The sequence below is a fragment of the Hippichthys cyanospilos genome, chromosome 3 (genome assembly GCF_059441005.1).
Source record: "Hippichthys cyanospilos isolate Australia breed blue-spotted pipefish chromosome 3, RoL_Hcya_1.0, whole genome shotgun sequence".
Taxonomy (NCBI): Eukaryota; Metazoa; Chordata; class Actinopteri; order Syngnathiformes; family Syngnathidae; genus Hippichthys; species Hippichthys cyanospilos.
The window spans coordinates 56,046-83,721 of record NC_142371.1 but is presented as its reverse complement, the minus strand read 5'-3'; the positions used below and the strand labels follow the sequence as shown (position 1 = coordinate 83,721).

Sequence of the window (27,676 nt, the reverse complement as noted above, 5' to 3'; positions counted from 1 at the left end):
TTGGCCCGACCGAGCAGGGGAAGCCAGGTGGCATCCAATTTTCATTGCCATTATTACTGATGACTTTGTTTATTTATATTTTTAAACCGTGAATAACATTTAGTGTGTATTTTACGCCAGGATCCATATATGCTTGGAGAAACGAGAGCCTCTCAAAGATCAGTGATGGATAAAAGCGGGTGGATTTAGCTGAAAAATTCATATTCTACAAACAATAATAATAATCCTATGTTTAGACTATTGGAGCAGCACAGACTACAATTGTAGTATAATTGTAAAATTTTGACTGGAATTCCGCTTTAAATGCAAAATAATTGGACCCACCCCTGTCGACAAGCTTTTATTTTGGAAAACATTCATTTTGAAAGGTGGACGCCGGAAACCAACAGTTTAATTTACTACACCTGTACATGTATTCATTTTTTTCTGCTGTCCAGAAGATGAAACGTAAATGTGAGTTTTCAAGTGGATTTGTTTATGTTGGGGGTTAAACCGCACTGCGTTATTTAAAATTAAGCGATTAATTGGGTAATTTGACCTAGAATTTATTGAAGAAATACTACGCATGCGTATTGATTACATTGCCTCGATTGATTACCTTTTCCTCTTTAAAATTTCCTTCAGCTGGCATTGACTTATATGAGTTGAGACTGGTAACTGATGCTACGTAAGATTCACTGTATTTTATGTACTTTTGAGTTGTTTCCCGCCGAGTTCGGAGTCTGACTAACCTGTTGACGCATGCGCAGATTGAACATTATTCACGCATGCGCAATCCATCCTCTCAAAACGACATCTGGCGCAATCGTTCCTTAAGACGTCCAACGTTACTACCCAATTGTAAACATTTGCCTTTTTACGCCCCCTCAAATGTCATTGTATGTTTTGCTGTTTCCTCCCCCGCCAAAGCGCCTTTTTAGAAGACGCAAGGACGCTTGTATACGCAATCATCGCCCTTTGAAATGTCATCGGTCGCTTCTGCGCTATAAATAGTGGCCATGGTTGTTTTGGAAGGGCAGCAAGAGGAGAACTATTCCCCGGAGTGATCTACAGCCCTCCCCCACACCTCGGAGCTATGATCACACGTCCTCTATTACGGGTCATAATGGAGGACAAACACGTCCCATGCAATGCAACCACCGCTAGGTGCCACTGTTAGACTAAAATGCAACCTTGCCTTGTAAACATGCATCACAACAGTTTGCAGGGTTTGGAGCTGGTAGACATAAAATGTTTTTTTTATTGTTGGATATATAAGAGAAGAAATAAAAACTCTGATCTTTCTTTCGATGACGTTTTGTTTTTCAAATGCACATTGTTAGAGGCAGCAGGCAAAGGATACAAGTCATGCAAACCTAGATAACTCTCAAGTGTACCTTTGCTATAAAGTTAATAACTTGCAGCGATGCACGGTTTCAAAAAGAGGAAGGGGAAATATCTATATGTGGGATATGTAAACAGTCAAAGAAATTGCACTTTCTTGGCTTGTTAATTTTTTAAAAAGCCACAAAAACTTAAAAATCACTGACCATAAAAAACATGCTTGTCTAAAAAATATTACAAATAAAAAAAAAACATATACAATCATAGTCTAATGACAACTGTCTAATGTATTGGTCAGCTGTAAAAGAAAAAAAAACTACTGGATAGTTAACTTTTGTCATATATTTTTGTTATGTACATAAAACTAAATGTTATGTATTTTATGGATTGAGCAAATGCCCCTAAAATGAGAACAATCTGTACACAAAAAATAACCGTTAAAACATATCACAATAATGTATCATATAGTCTTATTAGGAGAGATATTGCTTGGACACAAGACAGCATGGCACTTCTACTTAGCATTTCATGTTTGCCATCTTTTTCTTACATTTTTTTGTTTTGTTTTGAACACCCTGGGACATTCTGATTGTCAATAAAACATTCTCAAAGGCAGTCTGAAATACATAAAGACACATTTGACCTTCCTTCCTTCCTTCCCAAGAAGCAATACTTGAAGAAAATAGTTCACAATACACATTACTAGTGTTCATAGATTTCATTTAGCACACAGAAAAAAATAACATCTTCCTTAAAACCTTATTAGAAATTCTTTTGCAGCGGTGCCAAAATACCTCAGATCACTAAGAACCCTTTCCCCAGACCCCCCCCCTTTAATCCCCCTCCTCCCTTGTCCTCTTATTCACTGGCTTGTAAAGTAAAGTAAAGCCAAACAAGTGCTTTTAAGCTGGCGCTCTTCCTCCCGTTTCCTAAAGGTGCAATGTGACTTTGGAAGCTTCATTTGTGACCTAGTTAACGCTCCCAGCCCGCAGTCCAAGTTCTTTTCCCAAGTTTGCTTTAAGGTGTCCAAGTAGGCGCAATCCAAGTGTGCGTATGTGTGTTTTTCCCTCGGGGAGTATACACACTTGTTTAGTGTTTTTAGCGTGCTTGGGCACTTAGTGCAAATTAATTTCAGCTGGTCTGTTTCTGTTGATCCTCCCTCGCTCCGCGCTCTCTCTTTCATCCTGGACAAAAGATGTGTTGCCATGGTTTCATCCTTGCTGTGATGCCCTTCACAACGCTCGGTTCAGCGGCTGTCAGAGCGCGCCGTGATGTCTTTCTTGCGATTTGCACTCTAAGCGCGGTGTGGTTGATGATGTTGTTTTCTGATTCAAATGCAGCACCTGTCCATGTGTCCTGCAGCGTGCCTGGTCCCTTTTCCTCTTGAGAGTTCCTGCCTACACAGCGGGGAGATGATGTCAATCGGTAAATGATTGGACGGTGAGTATTTGTTGAACCGATTATGACCGACTCGAATTCACTACTCAGAATTGAGCAAACATCCAAGTCAACCAAAAAAAAAAACATTGATAAATGAAAATTGAAGTTAGGTATTATGGGGCAGTATGAAAATGACTGTTCCAGGCCCAAAATGACCAAATGTCTTCACTAAAGCAAAATATGCTTCCACGAAGGATCAGTTGTACGAGAACGGTGGTTCTCAAGCTTTTTCCATGTTTGAATGAATTTTTTTTCTAAGTACCACCTAACCAGGCCAATGCATTTTTTTGTTGAAAAAAAAAAGTTAAAACACAGTACTGCATTAAATCATTTATTCTAAATGTGAGAAAAAACTGTTTCTGACACGCCATGAAAAAGCAATAAATTACATTCACAGATATCTTCGGTAACCCTGTTAAAATCTCCGACATCTCCATTGAAGCTCTGTACTAAAGCATTTTGCAACCAACTCATTGCACTTTTGAAAAGGTTTAGAAATAATATTTATATATTTGTATGTCCCTGGAACTTTAACAAGGTCATGTTGACTTTGTATAACCACGACCAAGTTTCCCAATGTGTGTCATGCTCCACTTGCCTCAATGCGAGCGTTAGCTTATGAATGCTGCAGGGTCAAAAGTAAATCGTTCAGCCTCTTTCTCCTCTGCTCTCTGCTGCATTCTCCCGCTTTGTCGTCCTCGCCATCCTCCTCGTCTCCATCCACATCTTCTCTGTTTTGGCTCTCTGTGGGCTACAATGAACAAGATCCACTTGTAGATAGAAAGCGGAGGAATTATCGGATTACTCATCTACACTTACTCCGGGGCTGGCGGTGAGCGAGCGGGGGGTGTCGTCACTGCTTGGGTGGGGGTCACTGCTGGAAATTGTCACCTCCACCACCCCTACTGGTACATCTGGAATGAGAATAGAGAGAAGTTGTACGGGATTTTAGTAACGGTAATCCAGGGAAGCAGGAGTTGGGATATGAAGGATGGAGAAAAAAAATTAAGAACACCATGGAAAAATATCTTTTTTTTTTGTTTTGTTTTTAATACCCCCAGAGGTATTCCTTTAGGAATGCTTATAAATTTGGTTGTAGTTTGCAGTGGTGTAACTGGATCAAATTTATACTAAGAGCCGTCCAATGGAAAGTTCAAGGACTTGTGACGCATTATTGTAAACAAAGCACCAACGATTTACTGGGAGGAAACTAAGTGAGTAAATTTGGATTCCTTGTATTGCCCAGGACTATTCCCCCACTATCAAAGAATAAAAATGTCATTGTCCTGTTCATCCGCTAATTCATTTTCTATATACCGAGGTCAAGCAAGAAAATAGGGTACAAGATTGATAAATGTTTTCCAAAGCAAAGCAGATGCTTGCAAATATCTTACTTTGATTCAGCAATTATAATCAGTTTGCTCTCATGGAGGACTAATCATATTTTTTATCATTTAACATGCCAATAGGCTGAAATTCTGAAGAAATGGACATGTATACTCTCTAAATGATCAATTGATTATCAAAGAAAAATTTCTGTTAATCTGATTATCAATTTGTTGCCCACAAATCTATTATTTGTTGAACAACTGTATTCATGTCTATGAACAAGTTCTCAATGAACCTGAATGCATTGATTTGGAATATGGACGCTCCCTGATTAAAAACCAACAAAAAAAAAAAAAAACTCCACACACCTGGAGCTGAGATTTGAACCCCAAACCACAGAACTGTGAAGCAGAAAGTATAGCCACTACACACAGTAATCCCCATCAATCCATATTCATAAGGTCCAGGAATGCTAAGACTTCTATGTTTCTTGCCGCTTCGTCTAGTTCCACCAAAGCCTTGCACTAGCACAAAGCCAGAACCAGAGTGTGAAATTATACACCAGACTCACTTCTGCCCTGGAAAATTCCCACATCGTCTTTATTTATTTATTTATTTTTTATTGTGCAAAAGCACAAAAAACCCAAAACGAAACAAAAAACACAGCAGCAAATGTGAAAGTACGCAATATGGGTAAATGGTGATTGTAACGTTCGAAATTGGTGGTTGGTCTTGTCCAGAACACCTCACCAAAGAAGTATGCGGGGCCGAAACACACATATTTAAGAACCCAAAGAAGGGTCTCAGAGGTAGCTGCCAATCGCAATCAGCACAACACAGCAGAAGCAGCCCGTGTCGAATGTCACACGCCTATTTTGGCATTTCCTTACACGGAGGTGCCATTTCACCTTTTGTAGACGTCACACTACCTCAGAAGTCACCAAACTGTCAGCCCTCATTGTTTCCGTGTCGGAATGGTGGAAAATGGCTTTTGAAACAATGCAGTTCATCTATTAGAAATGATTCTATTGTATCTTGTGGTGATGGTTTCCTCTTGATTGCAATCAGTCAGGGAGACTTTGGTACAAAAGAGGGGTAAGCTCCCTGCTCACTTCTTGGACTCCAAAGAGTGGATGACAGAGACTGGGAGGGTTTTCTGTGCGCTTGGCATTCTGTGGCTGGAAAAGCACTTAAGTTTATGCTGCAGCCCGTGATGCGGAGCCAACAATGAGGTTGGTGGGCTGAGAGAGCAGCGCAAGAATGCTTTCAAACTAAAAAACGCTGGACACTCAAATCACTAGAGCCCTAATGTATACTGTGTAACCTGCATAGTGCAAAGTGGCCAAATCCTAGACCGGTACTATCATTATGGATTTCATGCAAGACCTATAAATGATACCCATGATGGAAAGAAACGTGAGAACAACCAACACTGAGAATGTCATGTAGTGATAAAAATGGTACACGTGTCTCTGTTGTGGCCACTCATTGAAAAAAAGAATGGCTTAAGTGGCAATAGATCATAATAATGTCAGTTATGTTTAGAGTTAACGTGATGAAAATCCCCTCCCAGGCGCACGCTGTAATCTTCCATCTGCAGTGCACGTAATTGAATCACGTCATCAGTTAATGATGGGTATGCAACTATTTTTTTTTTTTACGTTTCACTACACAGCGAATAACTTCTTTTCACACTTGTGTGACTGTCAAAAAGCATCGTGCAAGTCGACCGAATTGAAGATTATCTTCCCACTCGATCATGAAAAGTTGAGTAGTTTTAATGGAGATTACTTCTATGGAGCGAATTTTAGGGTTGGGCCATGAATCGCATGTTTACAAAAGCACAATCAGTGTTTCCAATGTCGTGATTTGATTGCTATGTTGAGCAAATTTTCCAACCCCTTCTGTGACAGATTTCCCAAAAAGCAACAGTACTCTTTCTCTTGCATGTGGACCAGCTGAGTGGTGATAGGTTATTAATATTTGTTCATAGGATTAAGTTCCTTTTCTTTGTTGGTTAATGCAAGTTAATCCATGGGAAAAAAAAAAACTTTGGGGATAAAAGGTTCAAAAGCTTGTTTCATACCAAGAAAAATAAATTAAATTAAGCAAAAAGCAAAACTCAAATGCTCATCAAATGAATTGATCATTTTTATATTTAATTACTCATTTAGATATCTTTTTTTAATTATTATGAGATTTATGTGCCCCTCAAGGAAAGCAGACTGATTATCTTAGTAGGTACATGACAAAAAAAACTTTAGCTTTTTTTTTTTTTTTTACTTTTTAATGTGTTAAGACTTAAGGAGGTAAAAGGTGGGGAAAAAAACGACACCAAACAAAACATTAGAATGTGTTTTTGTTTTGTTTTTTAAGAAAAAATACCCAATGGCGGAATTCTCCTATGCAACATAAATTTTGGCACCATATAATTTTCCTCTGAATCATACAAATTGGATGTAACTTCATCTGCATGTCACTGAATACCTCAAAATTACATGAGATATGATGAAATAATGGGCAATTTAGCTTTCAACATTTTTTGGGCGGACAAAACAGAGTTAGACCGCCATGCATGAAAATCATCAAATCCAAAGCAAGGCTATTGAAGGAATGCACAATATCTAAAAACAGACTCAAAAATCATTTAAAATGACAGAGTTCATTTTTCCCAGAGGAGCTTAGACGAAAACGGGCCGAGTGTTTGCATACCTAATCTCAGTGTTGAATCAAAAATGAAACAATTGCTTTTACTTCTTGATCATTGCATTCCCATTTCCTGACAGAACCATAAATTTCAGCAATTAAATTAACGCATTAGTTCCAGCCCTACTCGCTTTGAAAAAAAGCCACCGTGATTTCTTTTTTTCTTTTTTACAGGCGAATGTGAAAATATCGATAAATATACTGTAAGTCCACATTGCCCTGGCCTGGTTTGTTTAGTACCCATTCATATGGGTACATTTGTCCTAAAATATGAACAGTCCGCGAATAATTAATGTTGTATATGCGTTGTCTAAATGTAAAAGGAAGCATGTGCTGAGCGTTTGACACCTACAGAAACAAAAACTAACACACACATTTGCTTCATGGACCTGACTTGATGTAGCTATCGTCCCCACTGGCTCCGTCCCCGCACACCACGCGCCAGTCCCTCTCCTCTGCCTCGCCGTCCCCCTCTCGCCTCCCCTCCATCCTCAGTCGGATTTGTCGCTCCCTCACCAGCTCCCAGTTCCTTACCAGGAACACGCGATGTGTCACCACGAAGCTCCTGACCCACATTAGAACACACCAGCCGCGAGTGAGTAACATGGCGTCAGATAGCTCTTACTGATATCCGGGTCGCCGTCTGATTCCCATACCGCTCGTCGCTGCTCAAAGGCTCCATGTCGAGGTGAGGGAAGAGGCTGGCCAAGTCACCTGAGAGTTCTTCCTGAGTGAGGAAAAGCCAATAAGTATTGAGCTTGCATCGAGTAAGACAATGTGTTATTGACTCTCACCGCTGAGTGCCGAGTGGGAGAAGTCCTCTCCTTCAGTCGACCTGGATGCGAGATGTTCACAGTGAGATCCTACTCGAATGTATTCAATTGAAAACTTAGTTCTTTAATACTCACAGTAGCGCCGCTTCCTCTTCAGAGGGAAGGCGGGTTGCCTCTGAAGCTGATGAGGAAATAATAATGATTAAAATGTAAAATGTTTCAGAAATTGTGAATGCTGAGGTGCAGCCACAATCGAAGGAAATGAACTGTTGACATCACATATGGAGGCGGGCTCGATTTATGACAGTTACAGACCTACAGGGACAGATTCATACTAAAGTCGGGAACACGCTGTATTTTCTACACTAAAGCAGTGGTAAAGTCAGTCCAAAAAGCGGATTCTGAAGCAGTCTAACAGCCTGTTAATACTCGGTCTTGCTCAGCTGTAAATGAAGGAACTTTTGCTTAAAACTAAACCACTGCTCATCATTTTTTAATCGACTGAGTCGTGGCAATATATAAGGGCATTTTGGCAACACCTTTTCACTCTTCTGGCTCTGAATGAGAGAGCTGTGCGAAGACGTACATGTGGGGGAGGGGTGTGGGATGTGAGCGGATGCATAAGGGAATGACACACGCAAAGCCTGGCCGTTTAAGAAAACTTGCATTGTGGCAAATGGGGGGGGGGGCGGGGGGGGGGGGGGGTATTGTTCGGCGCTGCGGGGAGAGTAAGCGGCTGCTCTGTTGCACTGTTTGCTGTGTGGTGTGAACATGCAAAGAAACATGCTCCATACGACGGTTAGGAGATCACTGGGCATGGGAAAAAAAATGTAGGAAAGCGGAGGGGGGGTTGTCAATAAAACAGCGTCATCAATTACAGTCATCGTTGAATTTTTTTTTTCTAATCTCTATGCTTTCTATATGTACATTAGATCAGTTTTTATGCATCAGGCTACTTGTGCTTGAGTCGCTGAGGGTTGGAAACAAGTCAATCACATAATAAAGTGGAACACCGGTTGGCTTTTGTGTTTGGCATAATCTGACAGCTCTGTTGGTGGGGTTGCAAGTTCATGAGCAGAAGACTTTAAAACGGAAGAACCCATAAGAGTAGTCGGTTTAACTTTAAAAACACCGCCACAGCACCTTTGATCAAGGTAGACTGTGCATTTTTTTGAAGAATTTTGCTTACCACAGGTGCAGCTCAAGTTTAGCCCATCACATAAATGCAAAGCACCCAACCGCAATTTCAGCCACAGATAACGATAGCAGCAAAGGCACTAATATAGTGAGCCTTAGCAAATTAAACCCAACATCATGCCACATTTGAGCAAGTCATTTTGATGCTATCTTCTAATTATTAGGTGAATGATAAGACGGCATCATTCATCCTGATGGTCGAAACTAAAAGTTTCAAATAAAGCAAAACGCTAAATGGTTACAACTGTGTCTGTTAAAGAAAATAAATGAAGCAAATTTTTTGTTGTGGTATATCAATATTTTCATCGGCCACAATAACAAAAGGTATCTAAATTTGAAAGAAAATAAAATAAAATACAATTTTAATATCTTAAAATGTGATGAATTAGATAAACGAATTACAGATCTGAATTCCTCATTTTTTAAACTTATATAGCACTAATAAAAACATCCATTCATCGATGACTAGGTGGCAGCAGTGTTAATCACTTTTCCACCATATTTGAAAAGAAGTTGACCAAAATGAATTATGTTGTAACTGAGCATCTAAAATAATTTAGTGCCATTCAGAACATGAAAGCCACACTTTTGGACTGTTGACCTGGTAATCCCCAGACATCATACAAATGATTCCCTTTCTGGCTGAAAGATTTCTGCAGCAAAATGTCAGGACAAAGAGAATTAATAGCTCACTGCACCCAAATGACCCCTGCATTTATTCTTTGATCAAGTTTAAATCCATTGAGAAATGACAACGCCATTCTGCACCATTAAAATGACAAACACAAAGGAATGAACGCTGACATTTTCTCTGTGAATGTTGGAAAAAAATCAATCACAAAGCTGACATTAGCAATGAATGAATTGGGCACTATAAACACAGCTTTCTCAATCACCAGATCCAGCTCAAGTTGTGTCACCGAGCTCGCCTTTGATAGCCTTGTCTTTGAAAGTCTGACGCTCTGGTGCCAATGAGGACGAAGAAATATAATAGCTCACCAGTCGCAAACGAGCTGCACATTTTGTTCTCTGGATCAAGTTGGAATCCGATGAGAAATGACAAGGCTATTATGAGCCAGCCCATTGTAGAGCAGAAATAACCACTAACTGCAATCCTCTGAAATGACGCGAAAAGGCCGAGCTTCTTTTTTGGCCCTGAAATGCCATGTAAATCATGTCCAAAGACAGAAAATCATATTGAGACTGCATCACTACTAAAAACATCACAGCATAACGCGGCAATCATTAGATGCCATGCAAGTTGTTTCCATGACCTTGCCCTAGATCTTGCAGGCAGTCCAACATTTTGCATCTAGCAAGTATTAACATTTCGAAAGTCTACCAGACGCACATTGAAAATGCGTGCCAAACCCAGCATTTAAATTTTCTTCTGTGTCTCTTTTACCTGGTTGTGCTGCCAAAGCCACATGACATCATAGGGCAACTGGAAATGAATCCTCTTCATCCTCAAGTACTTCCCTGTCGGACGCAAGCATGAGAGTTTGGATGAATGGTCATGCTGACATTGGAGCCCCGCCCCCTTATCACCTCCATTCGGGACAAAGACTCACCAACATGGATGGGTGCCGGCAAAAGGCTGTAATCCCGCTCGCCCGGTTTGTACTCTGCACCTCCTCTGGAAAAGAGCTGCGACTGGGAAGGAGGACTGAAAAGAAGTTGAACAAACGAATCCAATTAATGCTCAAAAAATGCCGCAGAATACAAAACCAAAAGACCATAAGACAAGACCTGTTTGGTGAGTAGGATTAACTTTAGTGTTTTTACATTTGTGTGACTTGAGCTATGTCACTGCCAATCACTTTCAAAACAAGGTTCAACGTATTGCTAGCTTTTAAGACCCACATTGTGTTTTTTTGACAAAATAAGCACTACATTGATTTTTCCATTCTTTAGCAATAAGCAATTAGAGAACGAGTTGGTTTCTGATCAAAATCCAAGTTTCTGACCAAAAAGGAGCAAAAAACGAGTAGTCGCAAGAAGTGTCATCGCCGTTTTAAAATGATTAACTATAGTTTCGTAATTTATAGCTATCTCTCAAATAAAGCATGATTTGATGCGTCTTCGATATAGTTCTGTTTTTCAATATCGTAAAAAAATGACTTTCTGGTGTAACAATAGATTTTTAATGCCGGTCCAAGTTTCTATCATCAAAAGCCTTTGTTGCCTTGTGTTGTTTTTATTGTTTTGGTTTAAAAAAAAAACAAAAACTTGTTAGCCATTCTGAAATCATAACAAGCTGAGAGATGAAAAAGACTGGCAGACTTACAGTACTGACAAGTTCACTCAAACGAACATGGATCATACCATCCAAAACTGAACCATACCAGATTGAATCAAATCGGAATCTCGTCGAGGCGAACCGCATCATTCCACTTACAAATCAAATTATCTTTGAAACGCACCCCACATTTGAAAAACAGTTGAGTAAAAAATTACCCAATAATGAGTAAAAACCCAGAACATTGGGTCTAATTTCACCCCCCAATTTTTTTTGACCAACATTTCCAGAGTGCATGTATTGAAAACTGAATTGTCTTTTATAGAAACACATACAGTACACCCCTCTTAAGAATCGTTTTCAAATTTTTCCAATCTAACTAATTTTTCTAACTGTGAGCAGTGGACCCTGCAACAGATTGTTTGTAATGCGAACAAACGTCCCAAAACAAACCACGTTCAACCTTTGAGGTTCCACCGTATAAGCGTCAGAACAGCGAGGAGCTAAGGTCTTACTCTGTCGTTTTGTAATCATCAGAGTAAAGACCAGCCCTCAAAAACATCTTCCTGGGAGGACTGTCTTCACTCTTGTCTCTTTGGACGGCAGCCGGTTGGGATGCAGGCTGCTCGGCGGCCGATTGGCCAAAACATTCAGAGGGCGTGTCACAGCACGCCGCCTCGTCCTCGGCGACACTAAAAGGAAAGCATGAAGCGAGAGATAGAGCGACAGGGAGGAAAAAAGAGAAAGAAGAGGCACTGGTTTAGCACACAGTGCTGAAATGTGACCGGTTAATATAGGAGTATGTTACACAGCAATGACAGGCTGAATTGTGAGAGAAAAGCGTTTGGTAGTGAGGGGCGTTTACCTCCGATGACAGGGAGAAGCGTCATGTTTTCGCTTCCGTCCTCGCTTCCTCTTGGCCCGCGACTCCGAATCTGTCAAATGCTGCGCCGAGCTAACCGCCGCTCCCTCGCACTCCGACGGAGCTCTCCTCTCTCCGGCGTCGCCGTTATTACGGCTGCACCCCCGCAGCAGGTCGGGCAGCGACACGGGGGGAGGCAAAGCGGAGGGCAGAGGGCGTTTCCGGGGTCGACCGGGTCTTCTTTTGTTTTTCTCGTCGGCGCTGCCGTGTGTCTTTGGCACACCTTTGAGCTGCCCGTGGCTTCTTGGGTCACCTTGTAAAGCTGCAGTTAGTGTAATGGAGAAAGGAGAGGAAAAGGGGAGGGGTGCGGGGGGAGAATCAGTGGCAGGCAGGAAATGAGACAGATGTGGATCAGTGATGAGGCCTGCAGGAGGTGTGAGGTGAGACCACTCTAGGCTGACTCATGCAGATGGGCCACAGATTAGATGAGTCACAGCATTTCCTCAGCCCACGTTACTTCTGGGAAAGTGATTTATATACACACGGGCGCACACTCACACCGAAACATAGCTCGCTTAAGTTTTTGTTCATGTGTAGGTGTAGCTGGGGCATGATCCGGAGAAGCTCAGTGTCAATTGTATTGAATCGAAAATGTATCAAAAACTCTTTTCGTGACCAGACTCAGACATCGAAACAACTGCATTTTTTGGGGCTCTAAACATCACCAAAACAGATTTTAAAGGAAATGAAACGAGATGCGCTTAAACTAGACTTTCAGTTTTAATAAAAAAAGTGAAATTACTGTACATCCCAAATCAAACGTACGTAAGTGGAAAAAATAGCATCACTCTATACTGTATATATTTATGCCTCTCACTTTTTTAGGAACCACTTGCAATGAGACAAATTAGGCATTTAAGGTCTTTCGTCCATAAACGTAACCGAATGCTCAGAGAACTGAAAAGAATGCCTTTGCCAGTTCTCTCCTCTCTCTTAAGTTCCTGCTCGCTCTTGCGGCATGTTCCCCTGAGCTTTGTTTTCGGCAAGTGAAATGCATGCTCAATCAGATTTAGGATAAGTGATGACCATTGCCACCATTTAACTTTATTGCCTTAAAAACTGCGTTTGCTTATAAAGCATGCTTTGGGTTATGGTCCATCTGCATTGTGAAGCACTGTCCAGTGAGTTCTGAGTATGAGCAGATAATATTTCCTACAATGCTTCAGGGTTCACGCTGCTGTTTTTGTCATCAGTTACATTAAATGCAAGGGACTTCCATTGGCAGCCATATGTGTGTTGTTCCGATATTTATGGGCCTGACAGATTGTACACATTCAATTTATTGATGTAATGGCAGTATGTTTTTTTTTTTTTAAAAGCATAATATTTTTTCTCAAAAACACATTACATTGCAACTTTGAGGGCAGGGCGATGGCTGGAAAGGATTAGTGCAATTTCCTTTCATTTACAAAGGGAAAAGCTGATTTGAGATATGAGTGTTTTAAGTTAAGTGTGTGGTCACGCAACCAATTAAATGTGTATCTCAAGGCACCAGTGCTAAGGCCACTGCGTACATGTGCACATATTGTTTGCATGCTTGTTTAATGTGCAACATATTGCCAAATGTCCAAACAGACCGCATGTGCGTGCTGTCTCTTCAAACACACATGCATCTAGTTTTGATATCCATGTTCTTTCCTAAACATCCACTCACACGTTCCATCCAAGCAACCTCATGCTGACCCGTTAATCCTTCATCAATCACTGCTGAGCTCATCTCTTTTGTTTTTTTTTTTTTTTTGCCATTTTTCCACAGCCTCCGACAAGGCCGACCACTTTTTGCTTATTGAATCTCTCCAAGTCAAATAGGCCCTGTCGGCCGGCGGCCCGTCCTTAAATAGCCAATCTTGTGGTTAACTAATGACTGTGCTCTCTGGGTAGCCTTGGGCTCAAACATCGTGCGGTTCGCGACAGCCCTGAGGAAGATTTTTTGGCTGGTTCTGATCAAGACATTGCTCTTATGCCATAACACTTTGGGGGGAAAGAAAATTCCAACAGAAAGGGGTTGCCGAGCAGTTATGCGTGTGTAAAGCACATCCGCTGCTAAGCAGAAGGAGCCTATAAAAAGACAAGTCTGATCTTGTCTCAATTGGTCTCCTGGCTTTAATGTGTGCCTAAAAAATCTTGGGAAAAAATGCCTCTTTTCTTGTTTTTTTTTTTTTTTTTTTGCAGTTAAACTGCTGGAAGAAAAATAAAAATAAACTAACTCAAAGGCCTGTCTAGTTTTCATATGGTTGCCAAAGGATATTTTTGGATAATTTTCCATGTTTTCTATTAATAACAATTATTTTTTGTAACAATGTGGGCGGAGCCAGAGTCAAGGCTAGCAAATGCAACATGCAAGATTAAATGCCACAGATGCAGTTTGAAGAAAAGAAAAAAACCCACAAATGGCTGTTGTATCACACAAAATGTAGTATGGCCCTCACAGGGTTAAATGGAACCGGATAGAAAAAGGTTACCCACCCTTATGTTAACACGGCAAGGTAGGTTATGTTTTAATTGGCAGGAGTTTGTTTATTTATGTGTGACTTCCTGCCAACAGTGTTTATATGTGCAACTAATTTTCCAAAGACGTTCACATTAAATTAGGGTGTGAACTGTGACTGCACACGGTGATGACATTAAAAATGTCGACTGTATCAGCAAAAACAGCCAAATGTATGACCAAAAGCTGGCCACAACTTGAATCTTGAATGTCAAATACACTTGTACAGTGTATGTCTGCTAAATTAGGTCATACTTGTGGAGGGATTTGAATGAAACGTTGGAATGAACGCATACATTAATAAAGTACTTAGAATCTGGTGATTGCTTTAGACTGATAGATGAGTGCACATTGACTGCTACAGTAGAGACTCCGCAAAGGGAAGTTGACGCGACATTCCTGCAATACCAACTTCTTATTCAGCATTATTTGACCAGACGCAAAACTGGCATACAATGCCCAGCTGTAGAAGAAACCTCCTGTTTAAGGTCACTGCTGTTTATCGGTGATTTAACGGTATCTTACCTGCTTCCCTCCTCTCTGTCCAAACTGGCTCATCCGTCCTCCACGACCTCTCTCCACTTCCCAGGTTCCTACTGGCCGACTCGCACCTAAAACCACGCCCCCCCGTTGCCACGTCAACCAACGTGAACAGGTTTGTGTGCGTCGGGGATGAAGGTGTCCTGCTCGCGCGGGGGTGGTGAATGTCATCCCTGTCGTCCTCCAGGTCGGAGGGGATCGTCCGGCCTGCTTGTCCAGCAGCGGATCCCCAACTGGTATTTGGGAACCCTGCGCTCCGAAGTTTGGTCCAACTTTGGCCCAGGCCGCCCCAGCCCCCTCCAAAGGAAGACAAGTGAGAGGAGCCCAGCCCCACGGAGAAAAGCGATGCATGTTTTGATTTGTCTGCCAATGGTGGTGATGCTGCAGCAGAGAAGGAATTACTTGCGCGTTCACGTAACCAAGGTGACTCTTTGGAGAGCACGCCTCCTATTCCTCTTGTGCCCTTCCGTCCTCCTTGCCCCAGGATGAACCTTGACTTCGAAGTGGAGAAGCTATCTTTCGCCGCCATGCCCTGCAGTTCCTCGTGCTCTAACGCCGTCGTCTCCCGTTCGACGTTACGATCGCAGAACCTCTGTCTGTGTTTATGTTTGTGACCGCAGTCACACGGGAGGCTTGACGAGTACCCTAAATTGAGGCCTCCTCCGTTACCTTCGGTCTCCCCTCCGAGAGTGCCCTCCCTCAGCAATCTGCTCCTCCGCCGATGAAACCTGGCAGGGTTAAGGAGGATATGGGCATGGTGGGGCTGTTGCGACGCGTACTGGTGAGGAGAGGGAAGTGGGTATGAGCCGGGAAGATGGTGGTAAAGTGTTGTGTTCGGTGGGTAGTTGCTGTAGAACCCCATGTTGTCAATTGTCTCCTGGAACTTTGACGGGCAGCCACATTGCCTGCGCTCCGGCTTTCTGTTGCAATGCAACGTCTGGCAGGGGTAGAAAGACTGAGAGGAGGAGTAGGAGGGGTTAGCGGCGTAAGATGGAGGGTGCGGAGAATAGAAGCCGTTCAGATTGATCCTGAAAATATTGGAGCGGTGAGAATGCGAGGAGTGATGCCGCCTGCTACCATCAAAAGCCTGACCCAGCTCTGATCTAGCCCAGCCTCGCCGACCGATGTGGACTTCACTGAATTGACCAATGAGCTCTTCCAGTTCAGACAGAAACTCCGGATCCTTCATGAGTAGCTGCTGGTGTTTCTTTTTGTGTTTGTTCTTCTGTCTCTTCAGTGCGTTGTGAGCAATACAAGGGAAGTAATCGGAATGAGTGCACTTGTTATGTCCAGGGCAGGGACACTGGCAATTACAGGAAGACGGGCAGATGTAATCTCGCCGCCTGTGCCTATGTCGATGCCGTTCCATGGAAGTTGAGTTGCCAATCGAATTCTTGTGTCTAGTCATAAGAGGGCCCGCAAGAGAGGAGCGTTTTGGACCTCCGAGAATCCCCCCAGACCCTTGCCCCAACCTGAGCATGCCTCTTACGCCCCTCAATTCGGCTCGTTCGCACACACTGTTGTTGTCTGTTCCGATTCCGCTATCGCTGGGCAATGTCTCTTCGCTATGAGATTCACTCCTGGGTGATGGAGTGGCATCTTTCAGATGTCCAGGGGAGCTGGCTGTGGGATGGAGCGGGGCACTGAGAGAAGAGAGCTTACACGACGACTGGTGAAAAGGAAAGTGCTGCCTGCCCTGGCATGGACAACTTTTCTTCACAAAGGGGGAGAGGGAGGAGCAGGACGGGGGACGGGGTGAAGTGCAGGAGGACGACGGGGACGGGAGTGAAAACGGGGGAGGAAAAAGCAGAGTGGATGTTGGTTCTGTGACACTTCCTTCGCTGTAAGGGCTCTGGGCCCCACTGGAGTGTGTGAGGGATGGGGAGGGAAACGGGTGGGCGGCAGGAGGCTGGGACTGGTTGGACATGAAGAGAGACGTTTCAGTGGGCTGGCTAAACAAAGACGACTGAGTGTAACTGGGGGAATTCAGACGGGCCAATTGGGATTTGGGCTTGCGCCCTCTCCTCTTGCCCATGTAGATGGTTCCTCTCTTGCTCACATTAATCTGAGGGCCCAGCTTGGTCCCAAAAGAAGAGGACAGTTCGGAGAGTGTGGGTACTGTTGGAGGTTCGACCGACTTGTATGCTCTCTGAGAATTTGCAACATCTTTAACGCCTTTGCTGTCTTTTTCTGCAAAGCCAGACGTTATTACCTTGTGAAGTCTCTTCTTCTTCCGTTTCTTCATCTCATTAATCAGCCTCCTGATTTTTAGCTGCCTGTTTCCCTTCTCGGGAGGAGGAGAAGGTGGATCGCTGTTGTTATGTGTCACGTCCCTTTTACTCATGGATTGTTTGCGAGGACGGCCGCGCTTCTTTGGGTTTGAGTCCAGCGCAGGGCTTTTCTGAACGTCGTCACACTCCAGAAAGGCGAGCTCCTCGGGTGAAAGTCTTAGTGGAGGTTCGTTAAAGATCATGGCGTAGGATTTGGGTCTGCCTCTTTTTCGGGTAGGGGTTGAAGGGCTTCTGGAAGCAGACTGCTTCAGATCGGATATGGCGGGGTTCTGTTTCGGGGATAATGGTTTAACCGAGGAGGAGCTTGGCGAGCAAGAGGGAGTTGAGAGAGTCGAAAACATCTGAGAGAAACTCTGTTGAGAATCCGCCTCATGATTTTCCACCCTCTGAGCCCGGTGCACCAACTTCGTCCAGCTGGGCCTTCGGGCTTTACGTTTCTTCAGTGGTCTGCTGTCCTGCTCTTGGCAGGAAAATGGCGGTGAAAGAGGTGGCGGGACTGAGTTTGACACTGGAAGCTTTGGTGCCACTGTTGAATACCTGGCAATGTCATTCTCTTTTGACTTTAGACCACTGTCAGCAGTCGTTGCTTGTAGCTCAGCTTGTTTGATATGATCTCTTATGCTTCCCTCATCAGGTCTCCCTTTTTCTGCCACTTTATACGTGTTATCAAATGTACCCATGCCATCTGAGCGCATGTCCTCGTTTCTCTGTTTCTCTATGCCGATCTTGCTTTTCGCAGCCTTTTCTACACTCTTCAGTTCACTACTTTTATGATCTTTACCCTGTCGCGATTTGCCATCCTTTCCTTTGTCTTTTTTCTTCTTTTTGATTTCTTCTTTTTTATCACTCTTTACTCTCTCAGCTTCTAGTCCATCAACCTTTGACTTTTTTTCTTTTTGTTTGTCTTTCTTTATCTTTCGCTCTTTATCTCTCTTTTTATCATTTGAAAGTTTCAGTGCAGCTTCCTGAACTTGTGACTGGGCAGGAGACATATCCAGACTAGGGGAGGATTTTGATTTAGTATTAACCGAGGGGGAGTTACTCTTTTGCGCCAAGAAAATTTTGGTTTTGGAAGAACCTGGAGGTTTGGCATCCACAGAAGAAACTGAGCTGTTGTGTTTTGCAGTTTTGATTGGTAGGACATCTCCAAATATATCTTCAGAGCATCTGCCGTTTGAAAGTCCTTTCTTGGTCTGCACCGCACCATTGTGTTTTTTGATGATTTCCTTTCCAGGCGGCGCCTCGGTGCACAGCCTGGAGAGGGTAGCTGAAGCTTCCTGGTTTGAGGTGGACAAACACGGTTTGAGCACTGCAAGGAGCGGCTGTTCATGGATGCCGGGAGTCCTTTCTTTCTTCCCTTTCTCCGATGAAGCGGCCGGAGTCACTTCTGTGTTACTCGCCAGTTTGAGAGGACTCTGGAAAACATAAATCCGCAATTTCTGTTATGTATCACTTTGATAGGCAGATCCAATATGTCTGCCGTTGACAACAGTTTAACTGACAACAGTGGTGGGGGATGACAATAACAGAAATGCTTTTGTTTTTGTCTGCCCATTAAAGCCCAGACTGAGGACAAAGTGACTCAATCAGGCAGAGAAAGGAGGACACAGGGAGAGAGGTGACGGAAATGGGAATGGAGGGGGGTGACACAGAAAGGAGAGACACAACGCAAGAAACAGAGGAAGAAGGTGCTATGAGGGACAGAAAGGGACTCAAAGATAAACGAGAGCAGGTAGAGAAATGAGGGGATGTAAAAATAGAAGAGAGGGACCGATATAAAGTGTCGGGCAGTGGGAGAAAGCGGTGCTATTGGTTGCTATAAATTGCTACTACCACAGATGAAGAGGCCTGACATTTTGTACTTGTCCTTTAATTTTGGTAGGCGGCAGCTTGAGTGGCGTTTGTGCAGCTAAAGCAATAAGCTTTCCCTCGGGCCATCGTCAGAAGGACTGATGGACCAATGCCTGTAATGGCCAAGTGGTTGCTGTGCCACTGTCCTATTTATAGGCCCCAGTTTAGTTAAATGTGTTGCTTGCTTATAAGTATTGAGACAATTGCTCATTTGACCTTATGATGGCGCACCACACATAACTGGCGTGCGCACGCCTGGTGGTTTAAAAAAAAAAAAAACAATACGCAGCTATGGCGCATGAGTGCCATTAATAATGCATGAGTACACTTTTGGAACTAGCTTCAGCTAACAATCCATCCATCCATTTTCTGTACCACTTATCCCTACAAGGACAAACTGTTACTCCTTTAGAAAAGACTGAGCTAAAATACAATGCATAGAGGGAGGCTTCTGTTTTTCCTGGCCAGAGTTCCATTCCTACGGCAGTGACGTAACCTGACTTTGTAGCCATGACGAAACGCACCGTAGTGTAACATTAGTGAATGTAGACCTCCTTTTACGTCATGCTCTTCTTTCGACTGCAAAATAGTGAGTCTGAGGAGCTAAAGCCGTGCACTCCATTCTGATGCAAAGGCTTGAGAGAATCAGATGAGAAATGACACTCCCGAGTTTTCTACTTCCAAGGAAAACAGGAGGGTGTTGTTTTGCTGTTTGTTTTCCCGCATTCATACGCAGTAATAGTTTGAATGCCAGCAGATGACAGGCTTGTACGTCTGTGCCTTTGCACAAGCGAGCGTCACTCGTAGAGATGTGACAAACCTACGAGAATTATCAACCATCTCTGTGGCTCCAATCAGCTTTACTGAGCTTTAATAGTGACTTACAGCTCATTGTTTTGCTCTAGTGACAACAGTTTTATTGTCCATGCTATTATGGTGCGGTTTTAATAGCCCCGTCTCAGTGCCGAGGAGACACATGGATGAATGTGTCCCATGAGTGCCAGATGTTTAAATAAGCAACAGTTTGCCGCTAAGATTGGCATATCATAAACAGTCCAAATTTTGTTTGTGGCTTGTTTATGTCATTGAAGCAGCTTTAACTCACCTGTTTGGTCCCTGGGATGGCGATGGCTGAGGCTATGGTGGAAACAGTAGCGTTTGCTGGTGTTAAAGACGATGCTGCTGCTACTGCTGATGTCGTTGATAACAACGCCGAAGCGGCAGATGCCGTTTGTTTGCATGCGTTCTGGACGCCATCTGAGCCCGGGCGGCTCTCCTTACTGGCGTCATCCGGATCGGCGGCAGCCCTGGTGGGCAACGTACCCCCTCGGCCCTGTTGCCTCTGATAGGTTCTGATGGTGGGTTTGCAGACGTAACTCTCCAAGATCTTAGGGGGCTTCTTGGTGCGCTTGGCTTGCACTCCGATGCGGAGTCGCACGTTCCCGTCAGGGCAGCTGGTCTCTCGGCCACATATCTGAAGCTGCTGCTGCCCCGCGCCCCCACAGCGTCCCTCGATGAGCAGCTCCAGCACCGCCCCCTTGTCCCCTTCCTTCTTCTTCCCTCGCCTGTCGTCCTTCTTCCCCAAGTCCGAATCCTTTGTCTCGACACACTTCTTTTTCTCTTGGTCCTGCTCAAAGTCCTCAGGTACCGGTGAGGCATCCCGTCTGGAGTCTGTCATTAGAGGGGTGCCCCCCTTCATTCTCTGATCCATCAGAGAAGTCAGGGGGGAGGAGAAGAGGACTGAATAGTACCCAGTATACCACTGAAGGAGTTTTCCTGCAGGTGGAGGTGATGGTTCAAAAGAAGAAGAAGAAGAAAAAAAAATCACTCAGTAGAGCTTGTTCATCCGGCACAGACGGATCTTGTTCTTTGGGCTTGAGCTGACAAAACGCCTGTTAAGAAAGCGAAAGAGAAAAACGGAATCCAGTGATTAGTCACCTCAGTGAGCACAGATGCTGAGCAGCAGCAGCAGCAGCAGCAGCACAAACGGGGGAGGAAAGTCCCCTTGCAAGCGGGCAGCTGCAGAGAGGCGCTACAGTGTGTGTCCACAGAGATGATCTCATCACACAGAAGACCCGGGGGGCTAATCAGCGCGGCCCGATTCCCAGAATGCCTGCACTCAACTGACTGGAAGCGAATCTTAGTCACATAAGTGAAAAAGAGCGAATGGTCAACTTACGGCTGTGAGAAACTTTCACTTGGGAGCCCCTCGATATCAGAGCCCAAGCTCCACGCTCCGTTCCCCCTTCTCACCGCCATCTTTGCGCCTTCTGTTCTCAGCTACTCCTTCTTCCCTTCCTGGCGCTGGGCTGTACTTTCTTTTCTCTCTGAAAAACTCCCCGTCTCATTTTTGGCAGTAAGCTTTCGCATGCATTCTCTATTAGCCCCCTCCCCTCTCTTTTCTCGCTCTATAGCTCGCTCTCTCACTCTGAGTAGACCACACAGCTGAATGGTCAAGTCAAACACTGTATTCCCATTAATCACAACCATATTTCCTCCTACACTTCATTATTTTCTCCTTTTTCTACCTAAATCCCCCCATTCACGGTACTCAACAACCACCACCCTCTCTTCCCTCTCAGTCATGGTAACACCGCGTTGGGAAAAGGGGGGAAACTTATTTTTGGAAAGGAGCGCAAATTCCTTCTCCTCCCATTGCTTCCTCTGAGTCAAGTCAGCTTTTCATTGACCCCATTGTAAATGGACGTCTAATATGACATTACAGCTAGTAACACGCCCTAAAACAACATTCTCCCCACCAAAACAAACTCGCTCTTGGTTCAGCCCAAATTTGGACCCCGGCGCAGAAAATGGATGCAGCCTTCGACCGTCCTTCATAACCTTCACGCTCGCATCAAGGGAAGCATTCATTTGACAATAAAAACACACCTTGCGATGCATTCTTATGACATCCGCTCGGGTGCCTCAAGAGCATTCGAGTTAATGTTTTCATTTAGAAACCCCTCCGTCCCTACGCACTCACGCACACCCCCAAAAACCATTTGCTCAAATGAGACAGAGGAGCTCAAATCCACATCGGTTCCAGTAAAAGACGTTACGTAAGACCTTTGGAAACTATTTCTACTGCCAAACCCTGCTGTGAAATTAGAATAAAGTACTCTGTTAGACATCTTTATTAATGACCATCTCATAAATCATAAAGTATATTATGCGGGGAATAGAAACCGAGCACAAAAAAAACAAAAAACAAGTAGTTGATACCGGTCCCTGCGTTTATGTAAAATGTAAATAATTGCCTTGAACAGTAGAGAATTATTAAAGCGTCACAAGACGTAAAAATATGAACTGTCAAGGAATAATACTTTTTAATAGCCAGTCAGCTGAGCTAAAACATACATGTGAGAATTTCCCTGATGACCCAGGCTAAACGTAGCTTCTCGCCGACATAGATCAGTCGCATTTTTTTCCTTGGCACCAATAATTTCCTGTTGCTGGCTTTGATGTCACATTCTGGCATTTTAGAGCCTTACAGAAAGCGCACAAAAATATGCTGGGCCACAAAGAGATGATAAATCCGACAGAAAAAAAAAATGATTATAGTGTTGTATCATGGTTTGTCCCTTGCTCCCCTACCATATCGCTGATGATGAGCCTCACATGTGACCTACTGACATCACATGGCACGCCCAAAACCCCCTCTAAAAGGCATATGCAGACGCTGCCATTTGTACAGAATTTCGCATACCAATTTGGGGGCTTTAATAAGCCTAAGTGTGTTTTACCAATTTAAGGTGTGTTTTAGGACTTACATACTGTAAACAAAAACACTTTTAAATTGTGTCTAATCTTTTAAAATTTGACATGTTGCGGGTGAATATGGAATGTATTCCCCTGCAATAAAAATAGGTTCACTGTAAGTGAATTTAGAAGCAGCATACTCCTGCACTGCATGTTGCACATTTTTACTGTAGTAGATTGTAAAGAATTATTGTCACATTCCCATATACTTAAGTGTGACAGGTCCTTCAACTTAAGAGAAGTCCATTTTGCATGCATATTAACAGTCTTTTGATCTCTCAGGACTATTCCGCCCAAACATAACTCTAAATTATCCCAATATTGAACCGGCAGCTATTTCCTGTGACAGGATGATGGGTGGACCTGACACACGGAGTGAGCTTGGGCTCCTCGGCAGCGCCGAGGCGACGATTAAATCATGATAATGTCCCCCACCGTCTTTCCGGCATCCAATGGCGGTGGCGGCGTTATCGTCGTCAATAACTGCAAGCATCTGCCTGACAACAGCACCAGCGCGGGAGCTCAGCTGGGTGTCAGGATGCGGAGTTAAAAAGCCTCAGGCACATCATCTACAAATGCATGTTGATCACAACAATCACAAATAAGGAGAGAACGAGAATGCTTTTCCCAATTGCATATGACTAATTTTTCTAATTCAGCTGGAATATGTAAAGTGGTTCTCAAACTGGGGTCCCCGGAACCACCATTGCTTGGGACTTCGGAGCCCACAAAGTAATTTGTAATAAATTATTATGTTGCGTCAGTGTTTTTTTTTTTAATGCATACCTAAATTTGCGGACTGGCAGCGAGTAAATCAAACATATTAAATCAATTATTTTTCCCTACCTTAGCTTTAGGCCAATTACAGAATTTAGTTGTAGCATGGAGATATCATGAAATCATTTTGACATCCCTGCATGTAGGGCTGCTTTATGAACAACAATTATAAACACAGAAGACCAAATTTGTAAGATTTATGTTATTTTTAATTATTATTTTAGATTTTAGATTAAATATTCATGAATGTTGATGTGAGACAAACTTGTCGGCTAATAGCACATTTGAGTCCAAATGATCTGTTAAACTGTGATCAGTAGAAACGGCAACTGTGTCAAGCTGAGAGCATCAGACTGTGCACTCATTCTTGTCTGTCACGCCAGCCTATATGGAGCACTCGTTTGCTACTAGCTAGCGGCTAATTTATGTCAGTCGCAGCTATCACAGATCTCGAGCCACAGGTAAACACTGGCAACAGGTGTCGCATGTTTATGTCAATTTCTGTGTAATTAAGGTATTTATTAGCGCCCTGAACTTACAATTGAAAGGGAATTCAGAACAACATAGTGTTTTCATTGGGAGTTGGGAGCAACATTTGTCAAGCTGTTACACTGCTGGGAACAACTTTAAAATACAGCTTACCAAGGTATTTGTGTCCATATATATATTGATTAAATAAGATGTCTTGGCCATAAGTTGGCCATATCACCAAGTTTCTGGCATATTTTACAGAAAATTAACAACTGTTGTTGTGATTGGCTAGACATTTTTTTTCCTCACAAGAATCACAAGAGATGGCAAGATTGGGACATAACAAAAGGAGTAAGGTAATTACTTTATATAAACGATTAATGAATTTCCAAGAATGTGATCAATTGTACGGAATGCTTTTGTTGATGGATCATATGTTCAAACAACTGAGTCAAAACAGTATCCAAAACTTGGCTAGCTGTTGTCAACCAGTTTGTAGACTAACGACGTCAACGTGATGCCAACTATGAGAAGTTGAGCTCCACGATTATATTTCAAAATTATTAGAGACTGCGCCATCTCATTACAAATATATTTTTAGATAAAATCAATTCCATCTGTCAGAATATTTTTAGAATGGATATGTATTGTTTTCCATTGATTCATCAAAGAAAATGTCATTATTAATGAATGATTCTTTTTTTAAATATAATTTTGACACCTCTATAGTCAAGTTTTACCCCGCAGTTGATAAATGTAAACAATAGTCCATTTAAAAACCAAGGGTCTCACTACAGTGACCCCCAAACAATTTTTATGGCCCAATGTACCCAAATGCAGGGTCAAGTTTCAGCGATTAAAAAAGCAGAACCTTTAAGAGTATAACTGCCACCACAGTGAACACCTTTTTACTCCTCAAGGTAAAACATTAACATACAGGGGGGGTCCTTGGTTTACAACTTTACTGACACATAATATTCTGAAGTTCAGGATGCAAAAAGTTTGCAGAAGCCCAAAAATATATTGTCACAAAGCCCAAACACAAGAAAGCACACTCAGTTAGAAGCATTCTGATTGTTTTTAATGTGGTTATTTAATATTTACAACCTGAGAGTGTCTTTCATACAAATGGTTACCGTGATTATAACTTCTAGGCAATTTATGGTTACTTTGCAGCCCTAAGAAAAGAACAACATTGTAAAAATGAGCTGCTTTCTGCAGTTCACCTCAGAACTGTTTGCACTTTCCCCAGATTCCAAAAGGTAGTTTCCCATAGTTGTAAAAGTCAGGTGTACAAAAGTGGAACTTTTACCGGACCAACTTTGTGACATTTTCAAGGCACTGGCGTTACACTAATGTACCTCATGTGATTAATTATTTGAGTCAAATGTACTTTTCTTCGAGCAAGAAGGTCAATAGTTACATAAAGCTTCGAGTAAGCCCCCATATAGCTCTTATATTGACCTCCAATGTAACTGAGGCCAGGTTTCTACTGCATGGACATAATTAAATGAGTCATGGCAGTAGGCATGAGAAGGTTATCAGATGGTGACGGTATGATAACCTAGCGCAAAAACATGACGGTATTGACATGACAGCTCAAAAATATATCATTTTAAAACATATTTGCTAAATAACCAATTTGTGTTTTCTCTGTTTTCGTAATATTCCTGTGTGTGAAGAAGGATGGACTCGGACGGTGGTTCAGTCTGCTCACTTCTATTATTAAAAATAATGCTTTAACAACCTCAGCTAAAGCCAGCTGCTGTTAGCTTCAACAGGCACTTGCTGCTAACAGCCAACTGACTTCCCTCCTCTAGCTAGTCCCGTTACGGTAATTATTTTAAGAATAAGGGCGATATAAAAATGCACATCAATGCGTCAAAACTCGGCTTATGTGGCTGACGGATCAATCTTCCTCGAATGGTGTCGAATAAAAAAATATAATTTTTAAGTTATCGTTTATAGGACGCACCCATATTTTCGGCCTTCATTTTTGGGAAAATATTTGGGGAATTACGGTATCCAAAAGCCTGGATTGGTTGTATTTTAATGATACGGGCCATTTAAACAGTTTAACACGTATTTTGAGAATTAATTACTATCTGCCAGCCTCCAGCTTGTTTTGAAGTGAGATGAGTTCTGTTTCCTGCCACCACATAGCTCAGATTTTTAAAACCGCAATGCTACCGTTAGGCTGATAAAGCAGTATCAATTTGTTAGTTTCAATTTTTTTTTTTATGGTGTCCTGTAAAGTGCACACTTACAGTATTCCCCCGAGATTGATAATAATGCATCCCTACTATGGACTGATCTGGGACCTGTTTTGGTTCCCGAGCCTCAGTTTCGGTACCGCTGCCGCCACATATCTAAGCCACTCTTATCAATTAAGATACTATCCTCTACTTATGTTAGTGTTACAAGCACAATAATATAAGCCTAAAGTGTGTCAGGTGTACATTGTATACCCAGATGGCAGCTGCGTAGGCTCGCTGACATTTCCACTGGAACTACTTCCAGTATGGGCAGCGGGGGTGTTGCCGCACTCTCCTGTCAGTGTCACGGGAGAGCCTCCACGCACAAAAATCACATCACGCTTGACTGGCACACAACAACAACAACAACAACACTCGCGTGTGTCAATTTAATGCCAACGCACAAACGCACACGGAAGTGGGATCTAAAATGCGCCACCTTGTTGTTTTTCCCTTCTCTCGCTGGCGGGAAAAGACAGCGGCGTGCACACGCAGAACACACTCGGCAACAAGGGATAAAATTAGCGCAAAGTGCACACGAGCAGTGCTGCGTGGCGCGAATAGGCCCGAGCAGCGTAGCCGTGACAGTACGGAATTAAAGCTACGCAGGCTACTTACCTAACAAGCCTGAAAAAGCAGCGAGCGCGTCCCGGAGCAAACTGCGTTCAAGACGCGGGAGGTGAAGGTGTTGCTGTATGGTACCTTGCAGTACCGCCACCTCCGCCCACTCGTGGGACGACCGCCTGCTCCCCGCGTGTGAATGACGTGGCGTGGATCAGATGAGTGAAGAGGTTATAAAAACACAGCCCCGACCGAGCGGGCTTCGGTACATTGGCGGGAGTGTTTTCATAATCATACGGTGGGTAGTTCTCAGTCCGCCGCTAGGGTGCGCGCTGGTTGCTTTCGTCTGAAAATGTGTGTTTTTTTTTTTTTTTTTTTATCCAGTTTCTTTTTTTTTTTTTTTTTTTTTCAGGCACTTCCCCTGCCGAAAAACTCACGTCGTTTCCCGCCAGCCAGAATGAGTCGCGTTATGTCCCGCGGGCCTGGACGCATCACCACATTTTGCACGATGGTACATGTTAAAATATTAACTTTAAAATAAACTATAAGACCATTTCTGTAAAAGTAAATCGTTCTCCTTTCACTGAACTGACCTTGACGAAAGTTCAAGTTTTGTGCAACTTTGAACAGCTTTTTCATTAATATTGTGGTCAAATTCCGAATTGAACTGGCCCCACGGAAAAGCGAAACCCAAATCATCAGATTAACTAGTGCTGTGTACCAATTTTGCTTTGGGGATCAATAAAGCCTATCT

General features: G+C 43.1%; 1 protein-coding gene across 4 annotated transcripts; it reads right to left on the bottom strand.

Annotated features, from left to right (window-relative positions):
* Positions 1-1,209: 1,209 nt before the first annotated feature.
* On the bottom strand, positions 1,210-27,186 carry LOC148425261 (uncharacterized). Of its 4 annotated transcripts, XM_088411799.1 has the most exons (14): positions 26,980-27,186; positions 20,205-20,991; positions 14,943-18,663; positions 11,873-12,191; positions 11,523-11,699; positions 10,340-10,434; positions 10,174-10,247; positions 7,707-7,752; positions 7,593-7,633; positions 7,455-7,525; positions 7,188-7,363; positions 3,583-3,677; positions 3,358-3,514; positions 1,210-2,716 (listed from the first exon to the last, which is right to left on the bottom strand). In XM_088411799.1, exons 2-13 carry the CDS (start codon positions 20,808-20,810, stop codon positions 3,380-3,382), a joined length of 5,556 nt encoding a protein of 1,851 aa, XP_088267925.1. In that variant the 5' UTR covers positions 20,811-20,991; positions 26,980-27,186; the 3' UTR covers positions 1,210-2,716; positions 3,358-3,379. The 4 variants fall into 4 exon arrangements, 2 of the variants coding, with proteins under 2 accessions (XP_088267925.1, XP_088267926.1); XR_015865233.1 differs by lacking the exon at positions 1,210-2,716 and having other exon boundaries at positions 3,460-3,514; positions 7,173-7,363; XR_015865234.1 differs by lacking the exons at positions 1,210-2,716; positions 7,188-7,363 and having other exon boundaries at positions 3,364-3,514; positions 7,424-7,525.
* Positions 27,187-27,676: the final 490 nt, after the last annotated feature.

Bases quoted from the DNA above. Each gene is read 5' to 3' on its own strand.
- LOC148425261 (XM_088411799.1), bottom strand. From the start codon at position 20,810: ATGGATCAGAGAATGAAGGGGGGCACCCCTCTAATGACAGACTCCAGA. The intron at 18,664-20,204 runs GTGAGTTAAAGC...TATGTTTTCCAG, and splicing joins CCATCCCAGGGACCAAACAG to AGTCCTCTCAAACTGGCGAG. The intron at 3,515-3,582 runs GTAAGTGTAGAT...TGTTCATTGTAG, and splicing joins CGCTCACCGCCAGCCCCGGA to CCCACAGAGAGCCAAAACAG.